Source organism: Ranitomeya variabilis, chromosome 3 (assembly GCF_051348905.1).
Source record: "Ranitomeya variabilis isolate aRanVar5 chromosome 3, aRanVar5.hap1, whole genome shotgun sequence".
NCBI lineage: Eukaryota > Metazoa > Chordata > Amphibia > Anura > Dendrobatidae > Ranitomeya > Ranitomeya variabilis.
In genome coordinates, this window is record NC_135234.1 from 266634100 (window position 1) to 266646182 (window position 12083).

The 12083-nt window shown below is 41.6% G+C and overlaps 1 protein-coding gene across 2 annotated transcripts in view; it reads right to left on the bottom strand.

Annotated features, from left to right (window-relative positions):
* Positions 1 to 426: 426 nt before the first annotated feature.
* Positions 427 to 12083, bottom strand: part of GGNBP2 (gametogenetin binding protein 2) — a 116187-nt gene continuing 104530 nt past the window's right edge. For both annotated transcript variants that reach the window (XM_077295449.1, XM_077295450.1), the window contains exons 12-13: positions 9271 to 9477; positions 427 to 1083 (exon numbers count right to left, since the gene is read on the bottom strand). In XM_077295449.1, coding sequence (XP_077151564.1) covers positions 880 to 1083; positions 9271 to 9477 — 411 coding nt within the window. In that variant the 3' untranslated portion in view covers positions 427 to 879. The remainder of the gene's footprint in view (positions 1084 to 9270; positions 9478 to 12083) is intronic.

Consider the following 12083-nt stretch of genomic DNA (forward strand, 5'->3'; position numbering starts at 1 on the left):
TGCGAGCGGTGTTCAGCACCTGGCGTTGGGGAACAGTGCTAACTGTACCACTGCTTCTCATGCGCCGCGACGTGTCACACAGATGACATCTCTGTGTGAAAGACGTTTTGCTCTCAGCGCTGCTGGTAAAAAACCGGACATGTTAATGTATTTTGCCCATGGACACACAGTCCTTGGAAACACACTGACGTGCACAAACCCATTCACTTCAATGGGTCTACTTGTTTAAGCTCTCCGATACGTATGAAAACTGTCAGCACACGTACCGGACATACTGATGTCTGAAAGACAGTTATACAGTTAGACTTATACAGTTTCCTGTTCTTAGTGTGGGTGAAGATAGTCTCATAAATGAGTTCTTGTAGAGGTGTAGTGAAAATTAAGCTAGGACAAACAGAAATATAAAAATTAACACTTTGCTTTGCATATTAATAAATATTCTTTATTTTTCGGGTCTGCACATTGCACTTAAACATTATCACATCCAAAACATTCAGCAACTGGATGTCTGCTTTATTAAACGGTATACTCTGCTCATTGCGGTTTGGAATAAAACTTACTATTACAATAATTTTATGCTAAACTTTGAAAGCATGAGGTATTAAGGAAAACTTAGAAATAAACCAGAAATCTTTAATATAAACCAAGAAACACCAGTGACAGAGTTAAGCTTGTGAAGAGACTTAAGAAATTACAAGTTCCAAAAGTCAAAATGTACTTCTGACTTATAAACTTAAACAGAAAAAAAAAATAAAGGGAAAAACAATCTGGCAAAAATTAACTTGCAGATCAAATTATTAAAAAAAATATAATCAAAAACACAGACAAAGCAAGTTTTAACTGATATAACCAAAGACAGCAGTGGTTAATTTTATTATGTTAAAATGCTCCTGCTGTTGCCAACAAGCTACTGCATAAAGCATTCTTGTGATCATGTAGAAGACAGTATTTCTTAAATTTTTCCTTCAGATACTGCCTGAACTGCTGACGCTTGCTGTAAAATAACTGGTTGTTTGCCATAAAGGTCTGGATTTCATCTTGAGAAAGCCCATCTTCCTCTTCTGAAGTGCATTCTGATTCATCCTGATGACAAACATCACATATAAATTCAAAACACAAATCTTAGAGCATGTGCAAATATCTGCAATTAACCAACCAATAAAGATAATTTTTCCTACACTGGGAACTGTAAAATTGTTCTGAAACCAGTTACAGTGGCATGTAAAAGTTTGGGCACCCCTGTTGAAAATTACTGTTATTGTGAACAGTTAAGCAAGTTGAAGATCAAATGATCTCTAAAAGGCCTAAAGTTAAAGATGCCATTTCCTTTGTGCATAATAGGTCATCCTTTACCTTTTAAAAACTGAAAAAGGAAAGTGGGCTGATGCAAAAGTTTGGGCACCCTGCCTTTTAAGTATCTAGTAACATCCCCTTTTGAAAGTATCACAGCTTGCAAACGCTTTTTGTAGCCAGACAAGACTCTTAATTCTTGTCTGAGGGATTTTCATCCATTTTTCCTTGGAGAATTCTTCCAGTTCTGTGATATTCCCGGGTCGTCTTGCATGCACTGATATTTTGAGGTCGAGCCACAGATTTTCAATAATATTCAGATCAGGGGACTGTATCATTGTAAAATGACTGTAAAATCTTCAGCTTGCGCCTTTTTGAGGTAGTCTATTGTGGATTTTGATGTGTGTTTAGGATCATTATCCATTTGTAGAAGCCATCCTTCAATTTCAGCTTTTATATAGATGGTGTTATGTTTGCATCATGCAAATTGCCTCTTCAGAGAAATAGAGTACTTGAACTGTATAGCGCCACCTGTTGGAAGTAGCGATCCTACACGTCACCATCAACCCTTTAACGAGTCGTGCAATATGACTTTGGATAAGAGCTAAATCAGTATCTCAATTCGCAGACACGGTGTTTCGGGCTGTTGGCCCTCGTCAGTGCGAAGCATGACAACTGATTTGGTGAGAGGCTCTGGACTGAGGCAGCATTGTTTGCATCGAGAATTTATTCAAGTTTCATTCTTCCCTCTACCCGTGAAACGCTCCCTATGCCTTTGGCTGCAACACAATTTTAAAGCATGATTGATGCACCCCCCCCCCCCATGCCTAACGTTTGGTGAGATGTTCTTTTCCTGAAATTCTATGACCATTTTTTTTCTGCACACATACTTTTGATTATTGTGGCCAAAGAGTTCTATTTTATCCTCATTGGTCCACAGGACTTATTTCCAGAATGCACCAGGCTTATTTAGATGTTCTTTTGCATACTTGCAAAAATGAGTATTCCGGTGAGAACATGAGAGCTTTTCTATTGATGACTCTTCCTTGAAGGCCATATTTGTGCAGGTGTCTATGATCAGTAGAACAATGTACCACAACTCCAGTGTCTGCTAAAGTTTCTGAAGGTCTTTTTCAGTCAAGTGGGGGTTCTGATTTGCCTCTCTAGCAATCCTAGCAGCTCTCACTCAAATGTTGTTCTTCCAGACCTTATCTTGACTTCCTCTGTTCCTGTTAACTGCTATTTCTTAACTAGCTGTTTCCAGCCAGCTAACGCTCGGCACGCTCATTGCTATCTAATTAACGCTGCTGGGTAATGTGTGGGGAGGGAGCCTCGTGTGGTAATGTGTGGGGAGGGAGCCTCGTGTGGTAATGTGTGGGGAGGGAGCCTCGTGTGGTAATGTGTGGGGAGGGAGCCTCGTTGTTTTAATGTGTGGGGAGGGAGCCTCGTGTGGTAATGTGTGGGGAGGGAGCCTCGTGTGGTAATGTGTGGGGAGGGAGCCTCGTGTGGTAATGTGTGGGGAGGGAGCCTCGTGTGGTAATGTGTGGGGACGGAGCCTCGTGTGGTAATGTGTGGGGGCGGAGCCTCGTGTGGTAATGTGTGGGGACGGAGCCTCGTGTGGTAATGTGGTGGAAGCGGGATTAGGCGTGGTAATGTGGTGGGGGGCGGGATTATGTGTGGTGATGTGGTAGAGGGGCGGGATTATGTGTGGTGATGTGGTGGGGGGCGGGATTGTGTGGTGATGTGGTGGGGGGTGGGATTATCTGTGGTAATGTGGTGGGGGGGCGGGATTGTGTGTGGTGATGTGGTGGGGGGCGGGATTATGTGTGGTGATGTGGTGGGGGGCGGGATTATGTGTGATGTGGTGTGGGGGGCAGTAGTATGTGTGGTGATGTGGTGGGGGGGATTGTGTGTGGTGATGTGGGGCGGAGCTACTGTGCAGGGGGCTGGATTAGCGAGTAATCACGATGCCTCTTATAGATTACATTTCGAACAGAGGCAAGGGCAACTTGAAAAAGCTGTGCTATCTTATAGCCTTCTCCTGCTTCATGGGCCTCTATAATTTTCAGAGTCCTAGACAGCTGCCTAGAAGAACCCATGGTTGTTTTTTTTTGGCACATAGAGGAGGCTGGGTTTTCATAAAGCTGAGAAATTTGCATCACCTGGCCTTTCCTAACAATGATGGTGAAGAAGCCATAACCCCAACTGGCTAATTAATCCTTTACCCCAGAGGGTAGTTTGGATGTTAATGACTGGGCCATTTTTAAGGGTATGTGCACACGTAGCATGGTCCTCTGCGGATTTTTCCGCAGCGGATTTGATAAATCTGCAGGGCAAACACACTGTGTTTCTCCTGCGGATTTACCGCGGTTTTTGTGCGGATTCCACTGTGGTTTTACACCTCCGGTTTTCTATTATGGAGCAGGTGTAAAACAGCTGCGGATTCTGCACAAAGAATTGACATGCTGCGGAATGTAAACCGCTGCGTTTCCGCGCAGTTTTTTCCGCAGCATGGGCACAGCGTTTTCGGTTTTCCATAGGTTTACATTGTACTGTAAACTCATGGGAAACTGCTGCGGATCCGCAGCAAAATCTGCATCGTGTGCACATAGCCTTACAATTCTGACCACTGTCCCTTTATGAGGTAATAACTCTGGAACGCATCCATGGATTATGGTGATTCTGACATGGTTTTCTCGTGACATACTGTATTTCATGTTAGTGGCAATATTTCTTTGATAAGACTTGCGTTTGTGTGTGAAAAACAGCACAATTTCGGCAATTTTTTTTTTTTTGTTAGGAAGTTATATTCGACCAGCGATTTCTTATTTTTACAACACCATTTTTTTTTTTAGGGGGGGGGGGGAAACGCATCACATTTGAAGTCACTTTGAGGGGTCTATAATGATAGAAAATATCCAAAAGTGACACCATTCTAAAAACTGTACTCCTGAAGGTGCTCAAAAACACATTCAAGAAGTTTATTAATCCTTCAAGTGCTTCACAGGAATTTTTGGAATGTTTAAAAAAAAGTGAACTTTTAACTTTTTTCACAAAAAAAAAAAAAAATGTACTTCAGATCCAATTTTTTTTTTATTTTACCAAGGGTAACAGGAGAAATTGGACCCCAAAAGTTGTTGTACAATTTGTCCTGAGTCGCAGATATCCCATATATGCAGGTAAACCACTGTTTGGGGCATGGCAGAGTTCGGAAGGGAAGGAGCGCCGTTTGACTTTGCAATGCAAAATTGGCTGGAATTGAGATTGGACGCCATGACTCATTTGGAGAGCCCCTGATGTCCCTAAACAGTGGACCCCCCCCCCCCACAAGTGACACCATTTTGGAAACCCCCTAAGGAACTTATCTAGATGTGTGGTGAGCTCTTTGAACCCCCAAGTGCTTCACAGAAGTTTATAACATACAGTCGTAAAAATAAAAATGATTTTTTCGCCCCTGATTTTTTATTTTCACAAGGGTAACAGGAGAAACTGAACCCCAAAAGTTAACCAATTTGTCCTGAGTACGCAGATACCCTATATGTGGGGGTAAATCACTGTTTGGGTGCACGTCGGGGCTCGGAACTTTAGCCCTAACCCTAATGGGAAAATGGAAATACATTTTAATTTTATTTTATTACTTTTCCCTAACTAAGGGGGTGTTAAAGGGGGGTTTGATTTACTATTTATTGCGGGGTATGTTTGGCAGCTGTCACATGCTAAAAGACGCTTTTTATTGCAAAAAATAGTTTTTGCATCACCACATTTTGAGAGCTACAATTTTTCCATATTTTGGCCCACAGAGTCATGTGAGGTCTTGACATTATTGGTACCATTTTCGGGCACATGACATTTTTTGATTGCTTTTATTCCGATTTTTGGGAGGCAGAATGCACAAAAACCAGCAATTCATGAATTTCACAGCTCCATTTACACCGCTCCGCATGTGGTAACATTGATAAAGCAGTTTTACTCTTCGGGTCAGTACGATTTCAGCAATACCTCATTTATATTTTTTTATGTTTTGGCGCTTTTATACAATAAAAACAATTTTATATAAAAAATAATTGTTTTTGCATCGCTTTATTCTTAGAGCTATAACTTATTATTTAGCTGATGATGCTGTATGGCGGCTCGTTTTTCGCGGGACAAGATGACGTTATCAGCGGCACCATATTTATTTATATCCGTCTTTTTGATTACGTGTTATTCCAGTTTTTGTAGGTGGTATGATAAAGCAATGTTCTTTTGCCTTTTTTATGGGGTTCACTAAAGGGGTTAGTGGGACAGTTTTATAGGTCGGGTCGTTACGGAAGCGGCGATACTAAATATGAATATTTTTATTTATTTTTTTTATTTACATAAAGAAATGTATTTAATGGAAAAATGTTTCCTTTTTTTTCTTTTAGGAATTAAAAAAAAAAAAAATATTTTTACACATGCTAATATTTTTTTAAAAACTTTTTTACATTGTCCCAGGATGGGACATCACTATATGAAGTCAGATCACTGATCTGACACTTTGCACTGTATCAGATCAGCTATCTAACAGGCAGTGAAGGAGGCTTGCCGATGCCTGCAGTCAGAAGGCACCGAGAAGCCACCTCCCTGCAGGACCCCTCGGCCATCTTGGAGCCGGGGGTCTGAAAGGATAACCTCAGGACAACGCTTCTCTATGCCTCTACCGGCAGAGGAACACTGCGATCTTGTTTGATCGCAGTGTTCTGGAGGTTAAAGTGCCGAGAGCGATCCGTGACCGCTCCTGGCACTTCGTGCCTGGTGTCAGCTGTGAGCATCAGCTGATATCCAGCCGCACACCACCCGTGTGCAACGATGACGTATTATCCCGTCCGTGGTCAGATGGGCCCAGCCCACATGGACGGGATAGTAGGTCAGATGGCAGAAAGGAGTTAATATCTGAAACCTTGGTCAAAGTTATCAGAAAGATCTTCAAGGGTGCCCAAACTTTTGCATCAACCCTTTTTCCTTTTTGCAATTTTTTTTAATTAAAAAAACAAACAAAAAACAACAAATATTTCTTGCTTAAAATACATAGGAAATGTATAATCTATAGCTTTAGGCCAGTTATAGATCATTTCATCCTCAGCTTGACCTTGACTTAAAGTAATTTTGACCAGGAGTGTACATGCCACTGTACATACAGAACACATTTACTTATGCAAAATTTCAGAATTTAAGAGCTATACTCTAAGGAGGACGATTTTCTCTAGACAAAATAAGATAACAAAAAAGGACAAAACCTATTGCACAGAGCAACGTAAAAACACCCTCCTACAGAATATTGTAGGCAACGTCCTTTTGGGTAAAGGATCACAAAAATCATCATACTGGGAAAGGGCAGACACAGACAGTCCATGTGCAAGAGCAGTATATGGGTCCTTTACAGTCTGATAGGTCATCATGATGCAAAATTCCACCTACTTTGGAGGAGGAAGTGAGACCTTATGCCCTTCTGGCCCCTGTACAGTTGCACAGCTGGCATCAATAGTATGTCTGTCCCTGGTATGAGGTGTATTACGTAAAAAAGACCATATTTTTAGAACCCCCCCCCCCTTTTTTTAACTCTAAATTCAACAAACTAATAAATAGGACAGCAATGGGAAAAATGGCGACAGGTCATCTTTAAATGAACATGGCAAACGGCAATGCTAAAGAATATGTAAAATAGCGAACCCTGATGAAGGGACGAAAAGCGCGTTGGGGCGCTTGGGACAACCACACAACGGACCACCCTAAATGTAAGTGCTATCGGCTAACAGATGTCAATTTGGTCTCGTGAGCACGTAGTTTACAGCTGATATAGTATAGTCTATGGGACCATGTGATATGAAGATACCATGCACTACATATATGGGGTTTCTTGGTCAGGTTGGTGTTGGAATATTTCCCTAATATAGGTTAAAGTAGTGACCGGAATTCTGACATTGATTTTTTGATTTATTATGTATTATATACAGTGCCTCAAGTAGTATTCAACCCCCTGCAGATTTAGCAGGTTTACACATTTGGAATTAACTTGGCATTGTGACATTTGGACTGTAGATCAGCCTGGAAGTGTGAAATGCACTGCAGCAAAAAAGAATGTTATTTCTTTGTTTATTTATTTATTTAAATTGTGAAAAGTCTTTTCAGAGGGTCATTTATTATTCAACTCCTCAACCCACCAGAATTCTGTTTGGTTCCCCTAAAGTATTAAGAAGTAGTTCAGGCACAAAGAACAATGAGCTTCACATGTTTGGATTAATTATCTCTTTTTCCAGCCTTTTCTGACTATTTAAGACCCTCCCCAAACTTGTGAACAGCACTCATACATGGTCAACATGGGAAAGACAAAGGAGCATTCCAAGGCCATCAGAGACAAGATCGTGGAGGGTCACAAGGCTGGCAAGGGGTACAAAACCCTTTCCAAGGAGTTGGGCCTACCTGTCTCCACTGTTGGGAGCATCATCCGGAAGTGGAAGGCTTATGGAACTACTGTTAGCCTTCCACGGCCTGGACAGCCTTTGAAAGTTTCCTCCCGGGCCGAGGCCAGGCTTGTCCGAAGAGTCAAGGCTAACCCAAGGACAACAAGGAAGGAGCTCCGGGAAGATCTCATGGCAGTGGGGACATTGGTTTCAGTCAATACCATAAGTAACGTACTCCACCGCAATGGTCTCCGTTCCAGACGAGCCCGTAAGGTACCTTTACTTTCAAAGCGTCACGTCAAGGCTCGTCTACAGTTTGCTCATGATCACTTGGAGGACTCTGAGACTGACTGGTTCAAGGTTCTCTGGTCTGATGAAACCAAGATCGAGATCTTTGGTGCCAACCACACACGTGACGTTTGGAGACTGGATGGCACTGCATACGACCCCAAGAATACCATCCCTACAGTCAAGCATGGTGTTGGCAGCATCATTCTGTGGGGCTGTTTCTCAGCCAAGGGGCCTGGCCATCTGGTCCGCATCCATGGGAAGATGGATAGCACGGCCTACCTGGAGATTTTGGCCAAGAACCTCCGCTCCTCCATCAAGGATCTTAAGATGGGTCGTCATTTCATCTTCCAACAAGACAACGACCCAAAGCACACAGCCAAGAAAACCAAGGCCTGGTTCAAGAGGCAAAAAATCAAGGTGTTGCAGTGGCATAGTCAGTCTCCTGACCTTAACCCAATTGAAAACTTGTGGAAGGAGCTCAAGATTAAAGTCCACATGAGACACCCAAAGAACCTAGATAACTTGGAGAAGATCTGCATGGAGGAGTGGGCCAAGGTAACTCCAGAGACCTGTGCCGGCCTGATCAGGTCTTATTAAAGACGATTATTAGCTGTAATTGCAAACAAAGGTTATTCCACAAAATATTAAACCTAGGGGGTGAATAATAATTTTATGCTTAAAATTTATAAAAATTTAACTGAGCAACAAAACTTTTTGGTTTGTAAGATTTATGCATCTGCTAATAAATCCTGCTCTTGTTTGAAGTTTGAAGGCTCTAACTTATTTGCATCTTATTAAACCTGCTAAATCTGCAGGGGGTTGAATACTACTTTTAGGCACTGTATGTCTAAACTTTGTTTAGCTTATTGTAATAAAAATTGTACCTTTTACTTGGCACAGTATACTGGATTCTTTCTTGTGGTTATTTACGTTTTTATATCAGTAGCATGTTTTAATGCATGCCATAAAAAAAAACAAAAAACAAAAAAACATTTATTTCCAGCCTAAAGGCAGTGCATATAGGAACAATACCTCTAGAAGGCATCTTCCCTTTGACTTGAATCGCTGCCTTTCAAGATGAAAACTATACACATTTTTTTGTATAGGCATCTTCACCCGAAGACAAAAATGGATCAGAGTAGAAGAAAAAGTTAAAGCAAAGTGATCTTTCTCTTTTGCATTATTGATATTGGCAAAAAGAGTAATCAATTCTTATTTTATAAAAATGTATTTTGACTTGATTTTTTGGAGAAAATAAAATACTAACCAGCAGCTGTTTCAGACTTTTTGGTGCTTTTGCTACTTCAGAAGTGTGTAAAGTGTGTGCAGATTGTGAAACCCCCCTTCTGTGTTCTGTACATCGCTGCCTGGTGCTTTCCAAATCAGAACAGCATCTGTCAGCCTTGGTGATTTTCAACTGATCAATGCGCACATTGCTTGAAGCTTCTCTAAGACAGATTCCTGGTTTTAAAGTCTAAAAGAAAAATGGGAAAAAAAAGAGAGAAAAAAACAACAATAGTTTAGCATTTACAACTCTTCTACACAGGCAACATTTCTTGCACAACACATTACCCCAGTTGTAGTGAAATGGTTGCATAGAAGCAGCAGAGGCTTTGTAAGTAATAATTATGTTTAGGCATTTAAAGAAAAGTCAGTCTCAAATTTTTGACTGTAATGTGTCCTAATTATGTAGTGCAAGTCTATTTAAACATTGATCCATCGCCATCTTCTCATTGCCACTCCAGTCCTCCTCTAGTCCATGTGACTGGTTGGCAGCTTTGCCGGCACACAGCATGTAGTGTGTGGAGAAGCAGCTGTTTTCCCAAAGTAAGTTGATGAGACTCTGAATAGGATTCCATAGACTAACACTGAGAAAGCGATTTCCAGTACACACATACCACAGTGTAAGCCGGGTAGTCTGACTACAGGCCAAGTGGACCAGAGCGGAGCTGGAAACCAAAGACGACGATAATCTGATAGTATTTTAATACATTACACACCATTAAATACAAATTTAAGATTACAGTATAAAAATTTTGCTGAAACTTCTTTAACCCGGACATTAATTTTTCTCTACACTGGTTTGAAGATCCAAAACTTCATATCTATAATTCATTCAGCAAAAAATCATGGCTCTATAATAAGAATGAACACCAACATTCATTTCAAACACGTAATCCACTGGAAAACAAGAAAAAAAAAAATTCTACGTGGAATGACATTGTGAAAACACTTTTTTGTTTTTATGACGTTTAATCCGTGGAATTAAACATCTGACAATACAATGCTCTAGTTGAATCAAACTTATAACAACTTTTAATATTTTAGAGGTTAAATAAAAAATAAAAAAATGAAATAAAATAGGAACCTTGTTTGGGGAAAAAAAAAAGGGGACTCAAACCTGCGATCTTTTGATTATGTCTAATATATACAATACCACAGCAAGTAACTCTTTAACTCTTCCCTTATAAAAATTAGCCTGTGGCTGAGCATCGTTGGAGGAACAAGATGTCCGTTACAAAGGGAGGGGGGAATGATGCCATTTAAATGCCTCTGTCAGTGACTGACAGCAGTATCCGGATAGTTCACCCCTTTCCAACGTTGGGCGTAATAAGAGGCCCATGTCGTGTCCCTCCCTTGGATGTGGGCTCTGGCTCTGACAGCGGCAGTTAACACATGCTTCCAGTAAGCAAGCCAGAAATGCCGCCCATCGGTGACCCCATCAAGTGATCACGGGTCACCAATGTGTTGGCATGACAACCACAGGTCTACAGCAGACCGCTGTGGCTGTCATAGCCAGATTGCTATGAGTGCCGCCCGGTGGTCAGCGCTCATAGCAACTGAGCATTTCTGCTACATACAGGCGATCTGATCATCACCTGAATGTAGTAGATTCGATCAGACAAGTGCAGCTTCTAGACTCCCATGGAAAAGAAAAAAGTGTTTTTAAAAATATAAGAAAAATAAAAGCTCAAATCAACGCCCTTTAACACCATTCAGTTTCAGTTCAGTTTTAGCATTTAGTGAACATGGTAAACAAAAAAAAAAAACACCAACTGTGTTACTGCACTTTTTGGAATAGTTTTCCCGTTTTCCAGTACATGATATGTTAAAACCAATGGCGTCGTTCAAAAGTACAACTTGCCCCGCAAAAAACAAGCCCTCACATGGCTATTTTGACTGAAAAAAAAGTTGGCTCTAGGAAGAAGGAGCAAAAACAAAAACGTAAAATGGTCCAGGGGTTAAAGGGATTGTCCACTACTAGGACAACCCCCCTTCTTGATCAAAATGTTTGGCCCCCATAAAATAAAACCTATACTCCCCTCACGTGATGGCACGTTCCCATGGGGTTGGCCCTCGCAGTCCAGATGCTCCTGAGTGCTTGTTTTGACGCATGATGTTGGTGACCAATCACAGCTGGCGATACGGTCTCCGCCTTTGGACAAATTGAACATGAAGAGGAAGTCAGGGCTACAGCTGATCTCTGACTTCCTCTTCAATTGAACAGGAGGCAGGGACAGTGACATCAACGTTGCTTGGGTGCCAACGTCACACGTGACAGCAGCACGGGAGCACCAGGACCGCGAGCACCGACGGGAGGAGAGTATAGATTTTATTATTTTATGGGGGCCAAGAAAGGGGTATGACAAGAAGCTGACCAAATAGTTCACAACTTCTTTAAACTGTAGCTACAAGCAAATGTCTGCCGTGTAACACAGCTGGTAACTGCCTAGTATGAAGCAGTCTCAGCTCCTTTGAAGCCCAGCCACATCACAGGCGCGATAATGACATGCGTGCATGACGGCACGTGTTAAATGCCGCTGTCATTTAGTAAATTAACAATTGCGAGCGGAGCACTGCTCCAGCTGCGATTGTTAGGAGCAGGTCATGGCTGTAATACACAGCCATCACCTGCCAGGTCTGAGGCTGGCACGCTGCGTGAGCACGCTCCATACACCAGTTTTTTTTGACAACTCATTAATGTTACAGCAGTAACTGTTATCCTATTAAACTAATGTATATATGTGTCTGCCATTCAGTGGGGCCACTTGCTTTTAGATCAGTATTAAGGAAATAATG